Source organism: Ixodes scapularis, unplaced genomic scaffold (assembly GCF_016920785.2).
Source record: "Ixodes scapularis isolate PalLabHiFi unplaced genomic scaffold, ASM1692078v2 PGA_scaffold10__122_contigs__length_95168666, whole genome shotgun sequence".
Classification (NCBI taxonomy): domain Eukaryota; kingdom Metazoa; phylum Arthropoda; class Arachnida; order Ixodida; family Ixodidae; genus Ixodes; species Ixodes scapularis.
Window position 1 is genome coordinate 32,256,313 of NW_024609836.1, and position 14,006 is coordinate 32,270,318.

Sequence of the window (14,006 nt, forward strand, 5' to 3'; positions counted from 1 at the left end):
TTCGATCGAACGCGTCCCCCCATGTAACGCGATGCGTGCCAGGCCGGGACTTCGCCTACCGAAGGCGGAAGTTTGAGTACTCACACCTTCTTTCTTTTACTTTTGTATACCACTTTTGCAGTTTTGTGTGTCAAAAAATACCTGCGCCGGCGTTCTGCTGTAACAAAGGAATCGAAGGCAAGACCTACAACCGGCCCTCTACATGGCTTTGACCTCAGGTCATTGCGCCTCGTTAGTGATAATTCTTACTTTTCCTTACACAGAAACACAAATGCGGTGATGACTATATGTGCTGCGACAGGTACGCGCTCAGCAGCAAGACCACCACAATGGTAGCTTCTCTGACATCGATGCAAGCCATGTATACTGCGTTTCCCTTTGTTTTGCAGAGAAGCTGGTGTCGCTGAACCACACGAACCTGACAAGCGCCGAGATCACACAGCTGGTGTCCCGCTTGGCGGACGCCCGCAGCAAGAACCTCATAAACGAGCAGGGGCACGACACCCACACCAACTGGAACTTCTACAACTCCTTCTTCTTCGCCATCACTGTGGTCACCACCATAGGTGAGCATCAAGACTTCTGTTCCGCGACGTTGAGCCACGGTCACAATGCTAATACATCATGCAAAAGACAGTCTGGAGAAGTTCTCTGGAGAATGCATGTCTGGAGACAACACCATGTCTTTCGAAGGATGTATGAACAGCGTATTCTTATTATTTTTTATTTTAGAAAACGAGACATTCTTTAATGTCTCGTTTGCTTAAATTTGCTTTAATGTCTCGTTTGCAAACCAGACATTCTTTAATGTCTCGTTTGCAATGACCTTAGGTACAAGCCATGTAATGGGCTGGTTGAAGGTCTGGCCTTCGATTCCTCTGTACATTCTTTAATGTCTCTTGTCTGCATGGCAGGATACGGCCACCTGGCCCCCTCGACGTCGGTGGGGCGCGTGTTCTGCGTGCTGTACGCCGTGGCCGGCGTGCCCATGACGGGCATCCTGCTGGCGGGCATCGGAGACCACTTCTCGCGGGGCCTGGTGCGCGGCCTGGAGCGGGCCCGGCACAGGGCGTCGCGTCTGGCGCTGTGCGCCAACGCGCTCACCTTCTTGCTGCCCTGGCTGGTGGTGTTCATGCTGCTGCCGGCGGGCATCTTCATGTACATGGAGCAGTGGAGCTACCTCGAAGGACTCTACTACTGCTTCGTCACACTCGCCACCATCGGCTTCGGGGACTACGTCGCCGGTGAGCACTCATCCTTCAAGGGATGGCGCCTTCGTCGTGGGGTCGGAACCGTTGATGGAGATAAGCTCACACATTAGCGAATAGGGACCTTTAGCAGACCGTTAGCGTATTCCGCGTACCGCACTACCGGAGAATTTCAAGCATGCTTTTAAGCCCGCGTCCCGGTGATACCGTGATCGCGGGGCGCGCGCTTATAAGCATGCTTTAAAGGCACCAGGTAGTGCGGTACGTGGAACACGCTAACGGTTTGCTAAAAGTCCCCAATATTAGTAGATCGTTCCGATGACTTCGATAACAATACCCGATACTCCGCCCCGCCGCCCTTGCGCGTGCATCGCATCAGTATCGGGTATCGTTATTGAGACCGGGTATCGGAGGTGTCAATTAAAACGATCTAGCAAAACTCAGTTGACTTTTTCTTATGGCTCTATTGGGGCTGTTTACTGGCCGCCATAGCTGTGCGTGTGTCCTTTGATTTCTTTTTTTTTTTTTTAGCGCGACGTGACAACGAGGTTTTATATGGTTTACATTGCACTGTCGTAACCGATAATTTCGGTACACGATAAGTTGCTTTATTTTAGCTTTACTCACATCTCGCATTGATGACATGTGAATACCTCGTATACGTATCCGGTGCTTATCACTCCGGCGCGAAGGGCCGAGTCATTCGGCAGCATATGCATACGCGATGTCTGATGTTCCGCAGACGAGGGCTACTGCCCCTGCTCAGAAAGCATTCGACTGCCTGGTATATAAAGATGGCGGCGTGCAGAGGGGGATTATTGGGATTGTCAACACTCTGCTTCACGATAAGCCTGTGCGTAGACAAAGACCAGAAGGCACACAAACACAGCCGCGCAGACTAAAAACGCAAGATCACGGCGCAATAACGGAGCCTGATTAGTTTAGCCAGTGATAACAACACACCCCAAAAAGATTAGAAAAGTCCTGACGTTACGCGTCTGACTGTGCTTGATGGCCTTAATAGCCCGTAGCGTCGGCTGCGCTTGGTTCAGGTTTGATCTACGCGAAGCAACTTACCGTACAAAAAAGTGATAATATTGTGTTCTATCTTGTCGCCAGAAATTCCTAAAAAAGGATTGTGGGGGACTGATATCAAACCGATCCTTTGTTTTTTTATCACTTTTCTTGCTAAGTGGTTTATAACAGCGACAAATAATAAGTAAAAGAAAACTTTTTTTTTCTTTGAGCCGTACACTGTCGGCTGCTTTTCAGGAGATCCGAAGTGTTCCCTCTAGTTACAATTTTGTGTACTATTTTTTCTGATCACGCACCTGTGAGGGCCAACGCTACTGCCATCGGTATCGCCACCGTTCGTTTGGGGGGCATCTATCATTTCGCAATAAGGGAAGAGGCCGGATATGGAACAATGATCCAGCAGCTGCGGATCGAGCAATCATGGGAACGTGGTTCCGTCACTGTTTTAGTGCATCACATCACTTCTCTGTTGGCGTCCGGTTAGTATACCTTTGTCAAGAGAGGTTCTGTGCCCGCGCAGACCCACTTCGCGTTGCGGCGAGACATCGAACTACGGTTGTCACCCAGAAGTAGAATCGCGCTACCATACCACGCCTGCTTGACGTATGCAGGAGAGGCTGCGCGGCTCTCCTTGCGGACGCCAATCGCATTTCGAGCTTCCGCCGCATGGTGTTGTCTTTTTGAAAACAAAAGTCCATCGTCACCCTTTACCTCGTGTTTCATCTGTGAAAAAAAAAAGTCAAAAGATATACTGCTGCCTTTCACCGAGTTTTAGATTTCTGTCAGAGGTCGTAAAGTTCGACGCATGAAGCCTATTTTCTGAAACCTCGCGCGGCTGTATATTCGACCAGCAAGTTAGGAAACCGACACTCACTATAATATGATAATTTGCTGTCTTACAAACGGCGTTTGCGTTGATTCTGATCTTTTTTGGACTGGTCGTGGCATTTTTAGGTATACTTTTCATTCGTGTGCATGAAGGGCCCACGCGGATCTCAAGTATTACGTCGATAACGCTAGCGTGGTGGTTTTCTTTCTTTCCTCTTGGCACCCATAATTTTTCGTTTCCTCTAGTGCAAAATAAAAATCGACAATCGGATGAGTTTTCGGTGTAAAAAAACCTACACATCACGAGCGCCACATTAGAGCGCGGCGACGCCAAGACGAACGCGTCTGCCGCATTTGCGGCGACTCTCGTCGAGGTTCGGCGTGTTCGCCGCTTGTGGGAACGGTCGGACATCCGCTAACGGTGACGTCATGCGCAGCTTGTTTCCTACGTGGTATTGGATTACGTGTCCGGATACGGAACAAGGCCAGCGTGAACGACATCCTTCTCCGTGGAGAGAACATGGCGCGAAAAAAAGTGACGAATTGGGCTACTGTGTAGCGGACGCATTCCTCCGACCCTGTTTCTGCTAAACGGGACAATACAGCGTGCACTGATCCGGTAAATAAACTAGGCTTAACGTATCAGCATCCCGCTCCCCGTGTTCCTTGAGGGCGCCGCCATTTTGGGGCTTAATGCAGTACAGGCACGATAGACCCTTTCAAAAGTCCATCGGGCTACATTTGTGGTCGCCATTTGTCGGGCACGAAACGTGCGATTGGATCCGAGTTTTCGCCGAACGTTGACGCAGCCCTCGTGACCAATACACGCCCAGAGTACGTGTCGAAACAAAGGCGGACATGCAATGGCGCGCTCTTTTGGAAAGGATCTATCGGCGATTGTTACGATTTAAAAACGAAAAAAAAACAATGTGTCCATATATTTTTAGGAAACCGTTTTGGCGGCACATCAGACACGGTACTATGAACCCTCATGCGCAGTGCGTACCAGAGGGCCTATCGTATCGTATATGTACAAGAACGGTTCCCTAAAACTCTTTATTAGCGAGTTTTAGAGAACCGTTTTAGCACATTCGTTATGGTACGATTTTGCTTCACCCGCTCCGGGTTGTGGCGGGTTAAAGGGAAGCTGAAGCGACTCTGTATTCGAGTAAAAACACTTAAACCGTCTTAATTTGACCTCCAGGATCTCTAATATCGAGATTCTGTTTCAATTTGGTGCACGGAGGCTGCAGGAAGTCATTTTAGAAGTACCACTGAAGGCCCCTCCTTCCCGAAGCGTTATGTCGTAAAGGGAGTTTTTCGGAATCCTCGCTCTCGCGCAACTTCAGCGTCTATCAAAGCTATGCACCCGCAATCTTGCTATTTTCAAAAAAAAAAAAAAAAAAAAGGTCAGAAAAAGTCGTCACGACTGGTGTCAGTGCGGGGGAATATTGGCGACTTCGGCGAAATCGACGGCACCAAGCGGCTAGAACAGAACGCTGTGACGGTGGGTTCGCTCGCCAGAATTCTCGAGCGAATCAGATATTCACAGCACCTGGCGATCAAAACACGAAGCCGTAAAAGTAGGTTAAAAAACGCGTGGTGAAAATCGCCAATACCTGGCAAGCTTGCAAGTGTACGCGCTGCCCACACGAGCGACAGGGGCTTGGCAGCCGAAAGATCCGTTTATGACATAACGACTGGTCGGGGGTTCTTCTTATTTTCTCGCGTTCATTTGCATTTTCGGGGAAAACGAACGTGATATTCAGATTCACGGAATAAAAATACATTAGAATTCACCTTTAACTCGTTTTTTTAAAGAACCTCTTCAGCTTTTTTTTTACCGCACTCGGCCACCGATCCCCCGGATATCGTGTACGTTCGATGCGGCATCACGTCTTCCACGTGAAGCATTAAATATTCACTGCAGACTGTTTCCAGTTCATGCCGTATATTTTGATGCAATCACAAATTGGCTTACGTAACTTCAGTAATGGTCAGCTGGACCTAAGCACATTCTAAACCACGTTCCATAAACTTAGTGTGACGGTCCGTGATGCTTGGATTAATTAATTTATGTCGAAATACTGCCAATTTCTATTGAGATTTTGCGGGCATTGGTAAAAATATACAATATGGAGCAGATATTAAAGGAACGGAAAGCAAAAATTTCGCGTCTTGATACAGGAGTCACATATCAATTTATAAATTAACAAAGTAATCGGTTTTCAACTGCACAAATAAACAATTTAACACTTGCATAGCTAAAAGAGTGTCTATCTAGTTCTAGAATGTTCCAGACGCTTAAAAATGAAGAACGAAAAACAAAAACACGAGAAATTTCAATTTAAGTTGCATGTGTCGGGATTTTTATAGTATGGTGATGAAACGCTCCAACGCTAATTACTTCTTTGGCAACGCACGCTGACTTCAACGAACATATCTAGTCCAAGAGAGAAAAAAAAAGAAAAAAAAAGAAGTAATTTGGATGCAACTTTGTTCTGGACCCGAGCCGGATGGTGCGTGAAGTACGGAAACGATTGCTCAAGCGTTCCAGAAATAAGGAGACCTAGTGCTCTCCCGTAATCCTCGTCGTACGGAACATAGGTTTACACTTGTTTTGTGGTAACGCACATCTTTTCTTTTTCTTCGTGGCGACCGTTACGTAACGAATACAAATGTAATGTTGCTTTACGTGCCAAACCAACGAAGGGCACTTGGCAGGCCCCAGCGGAGGACTGAGGATAAGTTTCACCAACCTGGGTACCTTTTGACGAGCAACCGAAAGCTCGTTTACACGGCGTCCTCTTCGCATTGAATTTTCGCCAGATTGCAGGCATTTCGGCCAGGATTGGAATCTACCAACTGCGGATCCGTAGACCGGTGCTTGCCCCTGAGCTCCCAAAGTGGCATGTTATGTAACGTTGTATTTTAAATGTAAACATTTTGGCGGAACTCCGACGTTTCGAAGCCGAGCTGGCTTCGAAACGTCGGGCACATTGAAGAAATTGGTTAGAGTCTACGTTGTACTTTTTCTTTTAACGTTGTATTTTTTAGAGCGCAGCTCTTAGGGGCCCGTTTCCAGCGGCGTCGGCGTCGGCGTAACCGGGGGGGGGGGGTCACGTGACCCCCGAGGTCACGTGACCCCCTCCCCGAGGTCACGTGACCCCCCCTCCCCCCGAGATCACGTGACCCCCCGGGGTCACGTGACCACCCGCAGGTGATGTGACCCCCCTCAGTACCCTTCCCTACTCCTCCTCAAGAGCTGCGCTCCAATTCGGCGTTACAGGGATTTGTAAACGGCTTTCATTTTTTTTTCTTTCTTTTACAAGCATTCACACGAATGTTGCACTCTTTTACCAGTCTTATCTGACACAGTGCAGTGGAACGAAAGCAAAGCCAAGGCTCGGGCTGAGATTTTCAGTAAAGTGTGCAATAGTACATGAGCCTCACAAAGCCTGGCAGTTCGACAACGGAGCCATAGAATGCCTGGTCGCTGATTTGGAGCGCGAGGAACTGGTGTCAAAGAACATCAAAAAGCCATTTCTCGGGGAACCTGGACGTCAGCGCACAGTTTTTGCAGCGGCGAGTACCCGAAACACACTTGTTCGCTCGGGAGAAGTGTGTTTCAGCGTCTAGCCGCAGCGGGGCGCCAGTCACGTGGCTCTCCTCTCATTCGTTGTCTCCCGCACCACCTTTTCCGTTTCGGCGGCCGCCTCTCGAGGCGATCTGCCAGGCTTTGTCAGTATATAGGAGGCTATGCTTAACACTTTGGCGCCCGATGCGGAGCAATATCATCAATACAAAGTTTTAGCAGATCGTTCGGGTTCCTCGGATAACTATACCCGATATTCCGCCGACGACTTTTTGCGTGCTTAGTATGGTTATTGGATTTTGTTACCAAGGGTATTGGAACGATTTACTAAACGTATATCGTGCTGGAGGCGGAGGTTTTCCTTCGAATCGTATGTTGCAGCTGCATTTAAAGGCCCTTCCCCAGGGGCTCTGTAGACTGATAGTATAATCATGTTATTGCCGCCGATCTCAATTTCGACTTTTCTATTTTCTTATTTTTTATCATGAACACAATTCCTTACCCCCGCCTGTTTTGTTTGTAGTGCGCGATACACTCAAACATTTCCTTATGAAATATTTATGCGTCGCTATTTGTACGCTCGTTCCTCATAGCGCCAAGACATCAAGTTTTTCCGCGCACGGTTTCAGTAGTGTATTAATTTTATTCGAGCATTACCTAAACGATCAATATATTCACGTGCAAACAAAAATAAAACACGTTTGATGCCAAAAAGTTTGTGCTCCACCTAACATTAAACAAAATGATACGAAGCGACATTTACGACAGGACATCATACAACAAAACAACCACAAAAAAAAGAAGTGTGCACGTAGAAATTCAAGGACAAGATCGTATTCACGAAACATAACGATCGTAAGTTTTACACAGCCTATAGGACGAGTGTAACTTAAGAACTTCTTATACTACGGTTCACGTTATGTACGAGCGCAGCCAACACTATTCACACCAACGCAACTCTCTGAAGTCACGCCGCTGCGTTTGGTGCTGCCGTGGGTACTGAGCATGCGCACAAAAATGACGAGAGCCGTGACGATGCACTTTTGGCGCTGCTTAATTGGCCCCGTCGTATAGTATTTGAATGAATGGATGCTGATGAATGTATACCTTCTATAATGGGCGGTAGCTTGCGCCACCTAGCCTAGAAAAGAAGAATTGCAGATCGCAATGTTGTCAACTAAAAAAAAAAAAAAAAAAGAAAAGTGGTAATAGAATTTTGAAATATATTGCAAATGCTAAATTTAAGGCACAGACAGTTTTAACACTATATCTTTCAATGTTTGCACCAAGAACATCTTAATGGTGTCGCAAGCGTTATTCTCGCTACCAACAAGTTTGTTGAGAGTAAGCAAAAATACGGACCCCCATAACTCTAACTCAGCACAAAAATCATGACATTTAGGATTGCTAAATATAAACTAAAAAACATTTTTAGACCGCAAAAAAAAAAAAAACACGATAACACAACTTGAAAACCGCTAAATAATCCCGCCAAATGCAAAAACGACACTTTCTCACGCTAGACAACCAAGTAAACCCCACAGTTCAGCGGGTAACGTTTTTAGTTGTCTCTTTTTCTTTTTTTTGCCCGATCTCTCGAAGGTCCTTCTGGCGATGTTACACACTGCTTGGTTACAGTTACAACAATTCAGAGGGGAAGCAAATTGACTTTAATGAGCGAGAAGAGGAATAATACTTTTGGCTTCTTTCTAGGCTATTCGAAGAGCAAGTCGTCCGCTTCTTGCGCAGCAGTTGCGGTGACATCAGAACGATGCCAAGCTCTGATTGACTTTGATTGAAAGCATAGTAATGCTAGATGCAACGAGTCAATAAGAGCTCGGTGTTCTGACATCATCGCAACCCCCGTGCAAGAAGCAGACGGACTTGCGCTCCGTATAGGTGGCACAAGCTACCGCCCGTTGTAAAGACTACAGCCATTAGCATCGGTTCATCCAGCCGCTCCTTTTTTTCGTGATTGGTCCTTTGACGTTCCGTTCGGAGAATGCCGTGACCTGGTTGGCTAGTGTGTACGAGTACACGTAGAGACTTTCTTCGAAAAGTATTCAATTCTATTACTCGATTACTTGAGTGGGAAAGTACTTGGCCGTTACTCGAAAAAAAGTAACCGGTGCCTTTCCGATTATTTCAGATTTTCAAAGCGACATTTTTTTTTTCTTTGTGCCGGTTTTAAAACGGGTTTTTCGTGCTGTCAATTACTCGATCAGAGTCGCCGAATCACGAGCTACTCATCTTCTTGGTGTATTCATGTTGGTAAACCATCTACTCTCCCGTCGGTGACTCGGTTCGAGGATTTCTAGGCGAGAAACTTGTACAAACAAAAGGCGCCAATAGAAAGGGGAGGGAAACAGGGTAACAGTTACAAGTAAGATACTACTTCCAAATGTAATGAGGTTACCCTCGGGTTTACTTCATAATGAAGGTAATAAAATTATTCAAAAATTACTAAGAAAATTAATCCAGTACAAGTAATTCGATTACTGGTAACGAGTATTCGCACAAGTCTGACATACGGTCAAAGACAGACTAATAAATGCACAATGTGGCGAGTCTCAAGAATTTTATTCTCGTTGGGAAGCCAACGAGAGCGCAGCAGCAACCAACAAGAAAGCCAACGAACCGAAGCGAAAAATGGGAACGCAGTAAGCCATCTTAGAGCGAAAGCTCGCTCTGCAGAACCCGCGCACCCTCCCGAATTCGACCCCCACCACTTCCCGTCTAGATGTGAATGAGCGTAGTATACCGGCATGTCGTCGTGCATTGCCAGTCCGGGCTTGTGCGGCACTCACTACAAGTAATCAAATTGCTTGTAATCGATTAATTTTCTAAGTAATTTTGTAATCTTTTGAATACACGAAGTAATCGCGAGTGCAATCTGGTTACTTTTGGAAGTACTACAATTACTCGTAAACACTACTATGTTTCTCTCTCCTTTGTAATGGCGCCTTTTGTTTCGACATGTTTTGTACCGAGGCGTCATCGAATCAAGTCTTCGACACGAGGATGGTTTAGCGAAATTGGTGGATCAAGAAGCAGTTCATATTTCGGCGATTCTAATCCAATAACGGACAGTACAAAAATAGATTTTTTTTTTTTAATACCAACAAAAGATATGTCGATTCGGAAGTCTGAAATAACCAGAAACGTAACGGTAACCTTTCTAAGTAACGGCCATAACTCTTCTTCTCTGGCTTCCGATATACTGCCCTCTGTTGGCAGCTGCAAACTGGAAAAAAAACAAAAACGCCCACAGAAAGTGGTGATGCGCGCAGTGACGTTGCACTTTAGACGCTGCTCGATTGGCTCGTTGGCTCGTAGTGTTGGCCGCGCTCCGACGTTCGATATCTTATCGATTGACTTGCATTGTACAGTGGTTCCGACCTTCTAATATCCGACATGTGACTTTCTTTTTTACCCGAGAGTAACTGTAATCAATTATTTTTTTTCCAGTAACGTGTATAGGACCGATCATCGCTAATCACCACTGTGCGATGCACGTTAAAAACCTTCAGGCTAGCAATGGTACTGCTGTGGCTCTCAGTGAGGACACGAGACACCTACTGGGGCTGACTCAGTTCCCCGCTGAACAAGCTCACAATTACTTCGGCGCAAGTCACCCTTACTGAACACAGCACGAACAAGGTCCCTTTGCTTTACCGGGCCCGGATAATCCCAGCCCGGCGACCCCCTCTTTTCTTTTTCTCACCCTTTCCAATGGATGCGCTTCGAAGCAAAAAAAGCCAGTGAGGTTGTGAACGGCTCTTTCTGTTTGCGGGGTGACACAGCCGGGCAAAATGAGGCCGCGGGGAGGATGACGTCCGTCACAGGGCGCACCCCCTCTCGGGAGAGGAGGCCGTTAAAAGTCGGCAACGCGCTACGTCACCAGGCGACCCGAAGGAAGCACCGTGAAACAGGAACGACGCCCTGACGTCAGCAACGGCGGAACAGCTCGCATCTCCGTGTCGTCGTTGCCAATGCAGCCCTTCCCATCGTCAGCCATCGGCGAAGAGCGCCCCCTCCGTCGCTCGAACTCTCGTGCGATGGCCCGTCACACGCGACATAATGGTCTCCCTTTACTGGGGAGTTTTAGTGGTTCGTTTTGATGTTTCCGATAACGATACGATGCGTGTGCCAAGGCATCGGCGGAGTATCGGCTAACGTTATCGGGGTTATCGGAGCGACCTACTAAAACTCTCTGTTACGTAAGATCTCGTAAGTAGATAGTCTAAAAAAATCTACTACGTCTCATTCCCCTGCAAGCACTCGAAAGAGCCAGTCACTGCAATGTACGAGAGGAAGCTCCGCAAATGACGAGGATGAAAATATGTATGGAGAAGAAACAGTATGCGCTGTGACACTGAGCGTTTTACATGCTTGCATTATGTTGAGTGTCACAGCGCACACTCTTTTTAGGTTTAACCCTAATTTCAGCCTCTTTGTTTACCGAGCTCTCTGCGTAGATTGCAGCCAACATCATTTATTTTCCTTGAGGGCCCGTTGGGCATTATACAAGGGAATGGCAATAATAAAAAAAAAAAGATAGAACAGTAAACAGAATTATAACACTCTAAGCTAGCTAGGTAGGTTAGATAAAGAGAAAGAAATGGCTTCAACAAATTTAGTAGTATTATTAATAGAAACAATGTTGTGAGGAAGTGAATTAAAATCCTCGATAGCCAATGGTAGTGTGGAAGGCTGGTGAGAAACAGTTGATGATCGAATTGGACGTAATTCACATAGGGGATCTAGACGCGGGGAAATACGATTGGGAGGTGATAGCAGTGATTCTTTGAGGTGGCTATTGCGATAAAAAATTCGAGGGAGGAGAGAAAGGCGTGATAAACTCGGCGGCGAAGGGAAAGTGAATGAAGGTTAGCTGATCGGCGTAATCCTGATATGCCGGTATATGGTGAGTAGTTGTTATAAATAAAGCGAAGGGCTCCGTTTCGGAGGGATTCTAGATTATTTGCGAGGTAGGGCTGCCATGGAGACTATATAGATGAGACGTATTCTAACTTCGATCTTACAAGAGTAGCATACGTTAGTCGTTTTACGGAGGGTGTAGCAAGTTTGAGGTTACGGCGCAAATATCCGAGAGAACGGTTAGTATCAGAAATAACAGAAGTTATATGAGTAGTCCATGATAGTGGCAAACAGCGCACAGTAAAGGGGGACTAAAGGATGTGCAAACCGGACAAGCGCTGACTCTCAACTGAACTTTAATCACATGAAAACAAAACAAAGAAAACAGCAACCTCGCCCACGTCACAGGATACATTCACCACGTGTCAAAAAAAAAAAAAAAAAACAGTCAGATTTTTTTTTTTTTGGAGACGTGGTGAATGTATCCTGTGACGTGGACGGGGTTGCTGTTTTCTTTGTTTTGTTTTCATGTGATTAAAGTTCAGTTGAGAGTCAGCGCTTGTCCTGTTTGCACTTCCTGTAGTCCCCGTTTGCTGTGCGCTGTTTGCCTTTTCGTCAGTATGAACCAACTAACCCACATCGCCACCCTTATTCTGTCCATGATAGGTCAGAGGTGAGATGAACACCCAGGTATAAGATGAGCATGCTATTTTTAGTGTTAGTGAGGTAATTACGCAAATGGTGTGGCACGCAAACTGCGGGAAAATGATAGGGATCTATATTTATTAAAGTTTAACGTCATCTGCCATTTTTCACACCAATGAGCTACAGATTCAAGGTCTTCCTGGAGAGTATGATGATCATGATATGAACGAATGGGTAGGTAAATGACACAATCGTCGGCGAACAGGCGCACAGAAGAAGCTATATTAAAGTAGAGATCATTAATAGAGAGTTTTAGTAGATCGTTCCGATACCTCCGATAGCCCCGATAACGATACTATGCATGCACAAGGGAGGCGGTAGCGGAGTACCGGGTATCGTTATCGGAGTCATGGGAACGATCTACTAAAACTCTCTAATATAAATTATAGGAACAGAAGGGAGGCCAAGTATCCTTCCTGGGGGACACCTGACGTTACGGTAGAGGGGAACGCGACAGAACAGCACACGACAAAACAGCACGCGACAAAACAACACGGTCAAAACAGCACGCGTCAAAACAGCACGGCGACAAAACAGCACGCGTCAAAATAGCACGCGACAAAACAGCACGGCGTCAAAACGGCACAGCGACAGAAGAGCACGTACCAAAACAGCACGGCGTCAAAACAGCACAACGACGTTTACATTTGGATATTATAACAAACACTGCGAAATTGACCTCCGAATTTCGAAAAATTCAGAATGAAACAAAAATAAACTCCGATAAACTCCGAATTTTCGGCAAAAAATAAACTTAGAAAAACACCCTCCGAGCTTGACGAAAACTAAACTCCGAAAACACGGAATCCTACTCATTACTGACAGTATGACCACTTCCTTTCGCAGTTTTCAGCTTGTCTGCAAGATCGGTTCAACTTTCAACAAAAGCTCCGGGGGCGCAGGGGTCTTCAGGACGAAATCTGGGTTTTTCACCTGATAGGGTTTTGTGCTGAATGCTTAGTTAAAAGAAGAGAGTTTAATCGTGAAATCAAGAGCGTACGTAAATGCCGCGCATTGTTTAACACCCCTAGCTTCCGTCTACTACAGGAGGGCATAAATACGAGTGTGTTATTGTCATTCCTGCCGTCGGCGCAAATTTATCACCTCTCGCAGTCGTGCAAATGGGCGAAAACCCACCGAGTACAATGCTTGCTAATTTCTACATTTTGATATTTGCCTCTCCAACCGAAGTGGTACTGAAGCGCATGGTTCTCGTGTGTACAAATGCGAGCACACGACGATAATGTCAGATCACGATAAGGCACCAGTGCGTCTCACAGAACAGGTCACGTCGGCTGCCAAAGACTGCAACAAATAAGACAGTGCCTGGTACTCAATATACATTTTACACAAACGCTTTTAATTATTGCATTTTCGTTAGTATACTGGTTTTCGTCAATAAACCTAATATAACTGAGAAGTTTATGAGTCTACAATTATTCACCGCGATAAACCGAAAACTTTTGTTTGGAATAAAAACCGAAAAAAAGTGGCTCGATGGCAGTTGGCACCGCCGTGCAACTCCAACCGATCGCTATTCAGTCAACTGTCGTTGACTCAATGGCGGTTGAGAGCGCCCGTGTAACTAGGATATTAGAGCGAATACAATGAACCAAAACATCACTCGCGATTGGAATCCTTTGATCCTTTTCAGAGCACCGCAGTCCGGACAATCTCTTACACCTCATTCAAAAAGACAATTTATCATGTAGTCGGTGGCAGGTAAAGAGTTTAGGGGAAGCTCTTGCTACCCC

The 14,006-nt window shown here is 46.2% G+C and overlaps 1 protein-coding gene across 1 annotated transcript in view; it reads left to right on the forward strand.

Moving 5' to 3' along the window:
* Nucleotides 1–14,006, forward strand: part of LOC120838237 (potassium channel subfamily K member 4) — a 143,857-nt gene that overhangs the window by 78,523 nt on the left and 51,328 nt on the right. Inside the window, exons 3-4 of the mRNA XM_042287677.1 lie at nucleotides 390–566; nucleotides 915–1,244. Coding sequence (XP_042143611.1) covers nucleotides 390–566; nucleotides 915–1,244 — 507 coding nt within the window. The remainder of the gene's footprint in view (nucleotides 1–389; nucleotides 567–914; nucleotides 1,245–14,006) is intronic.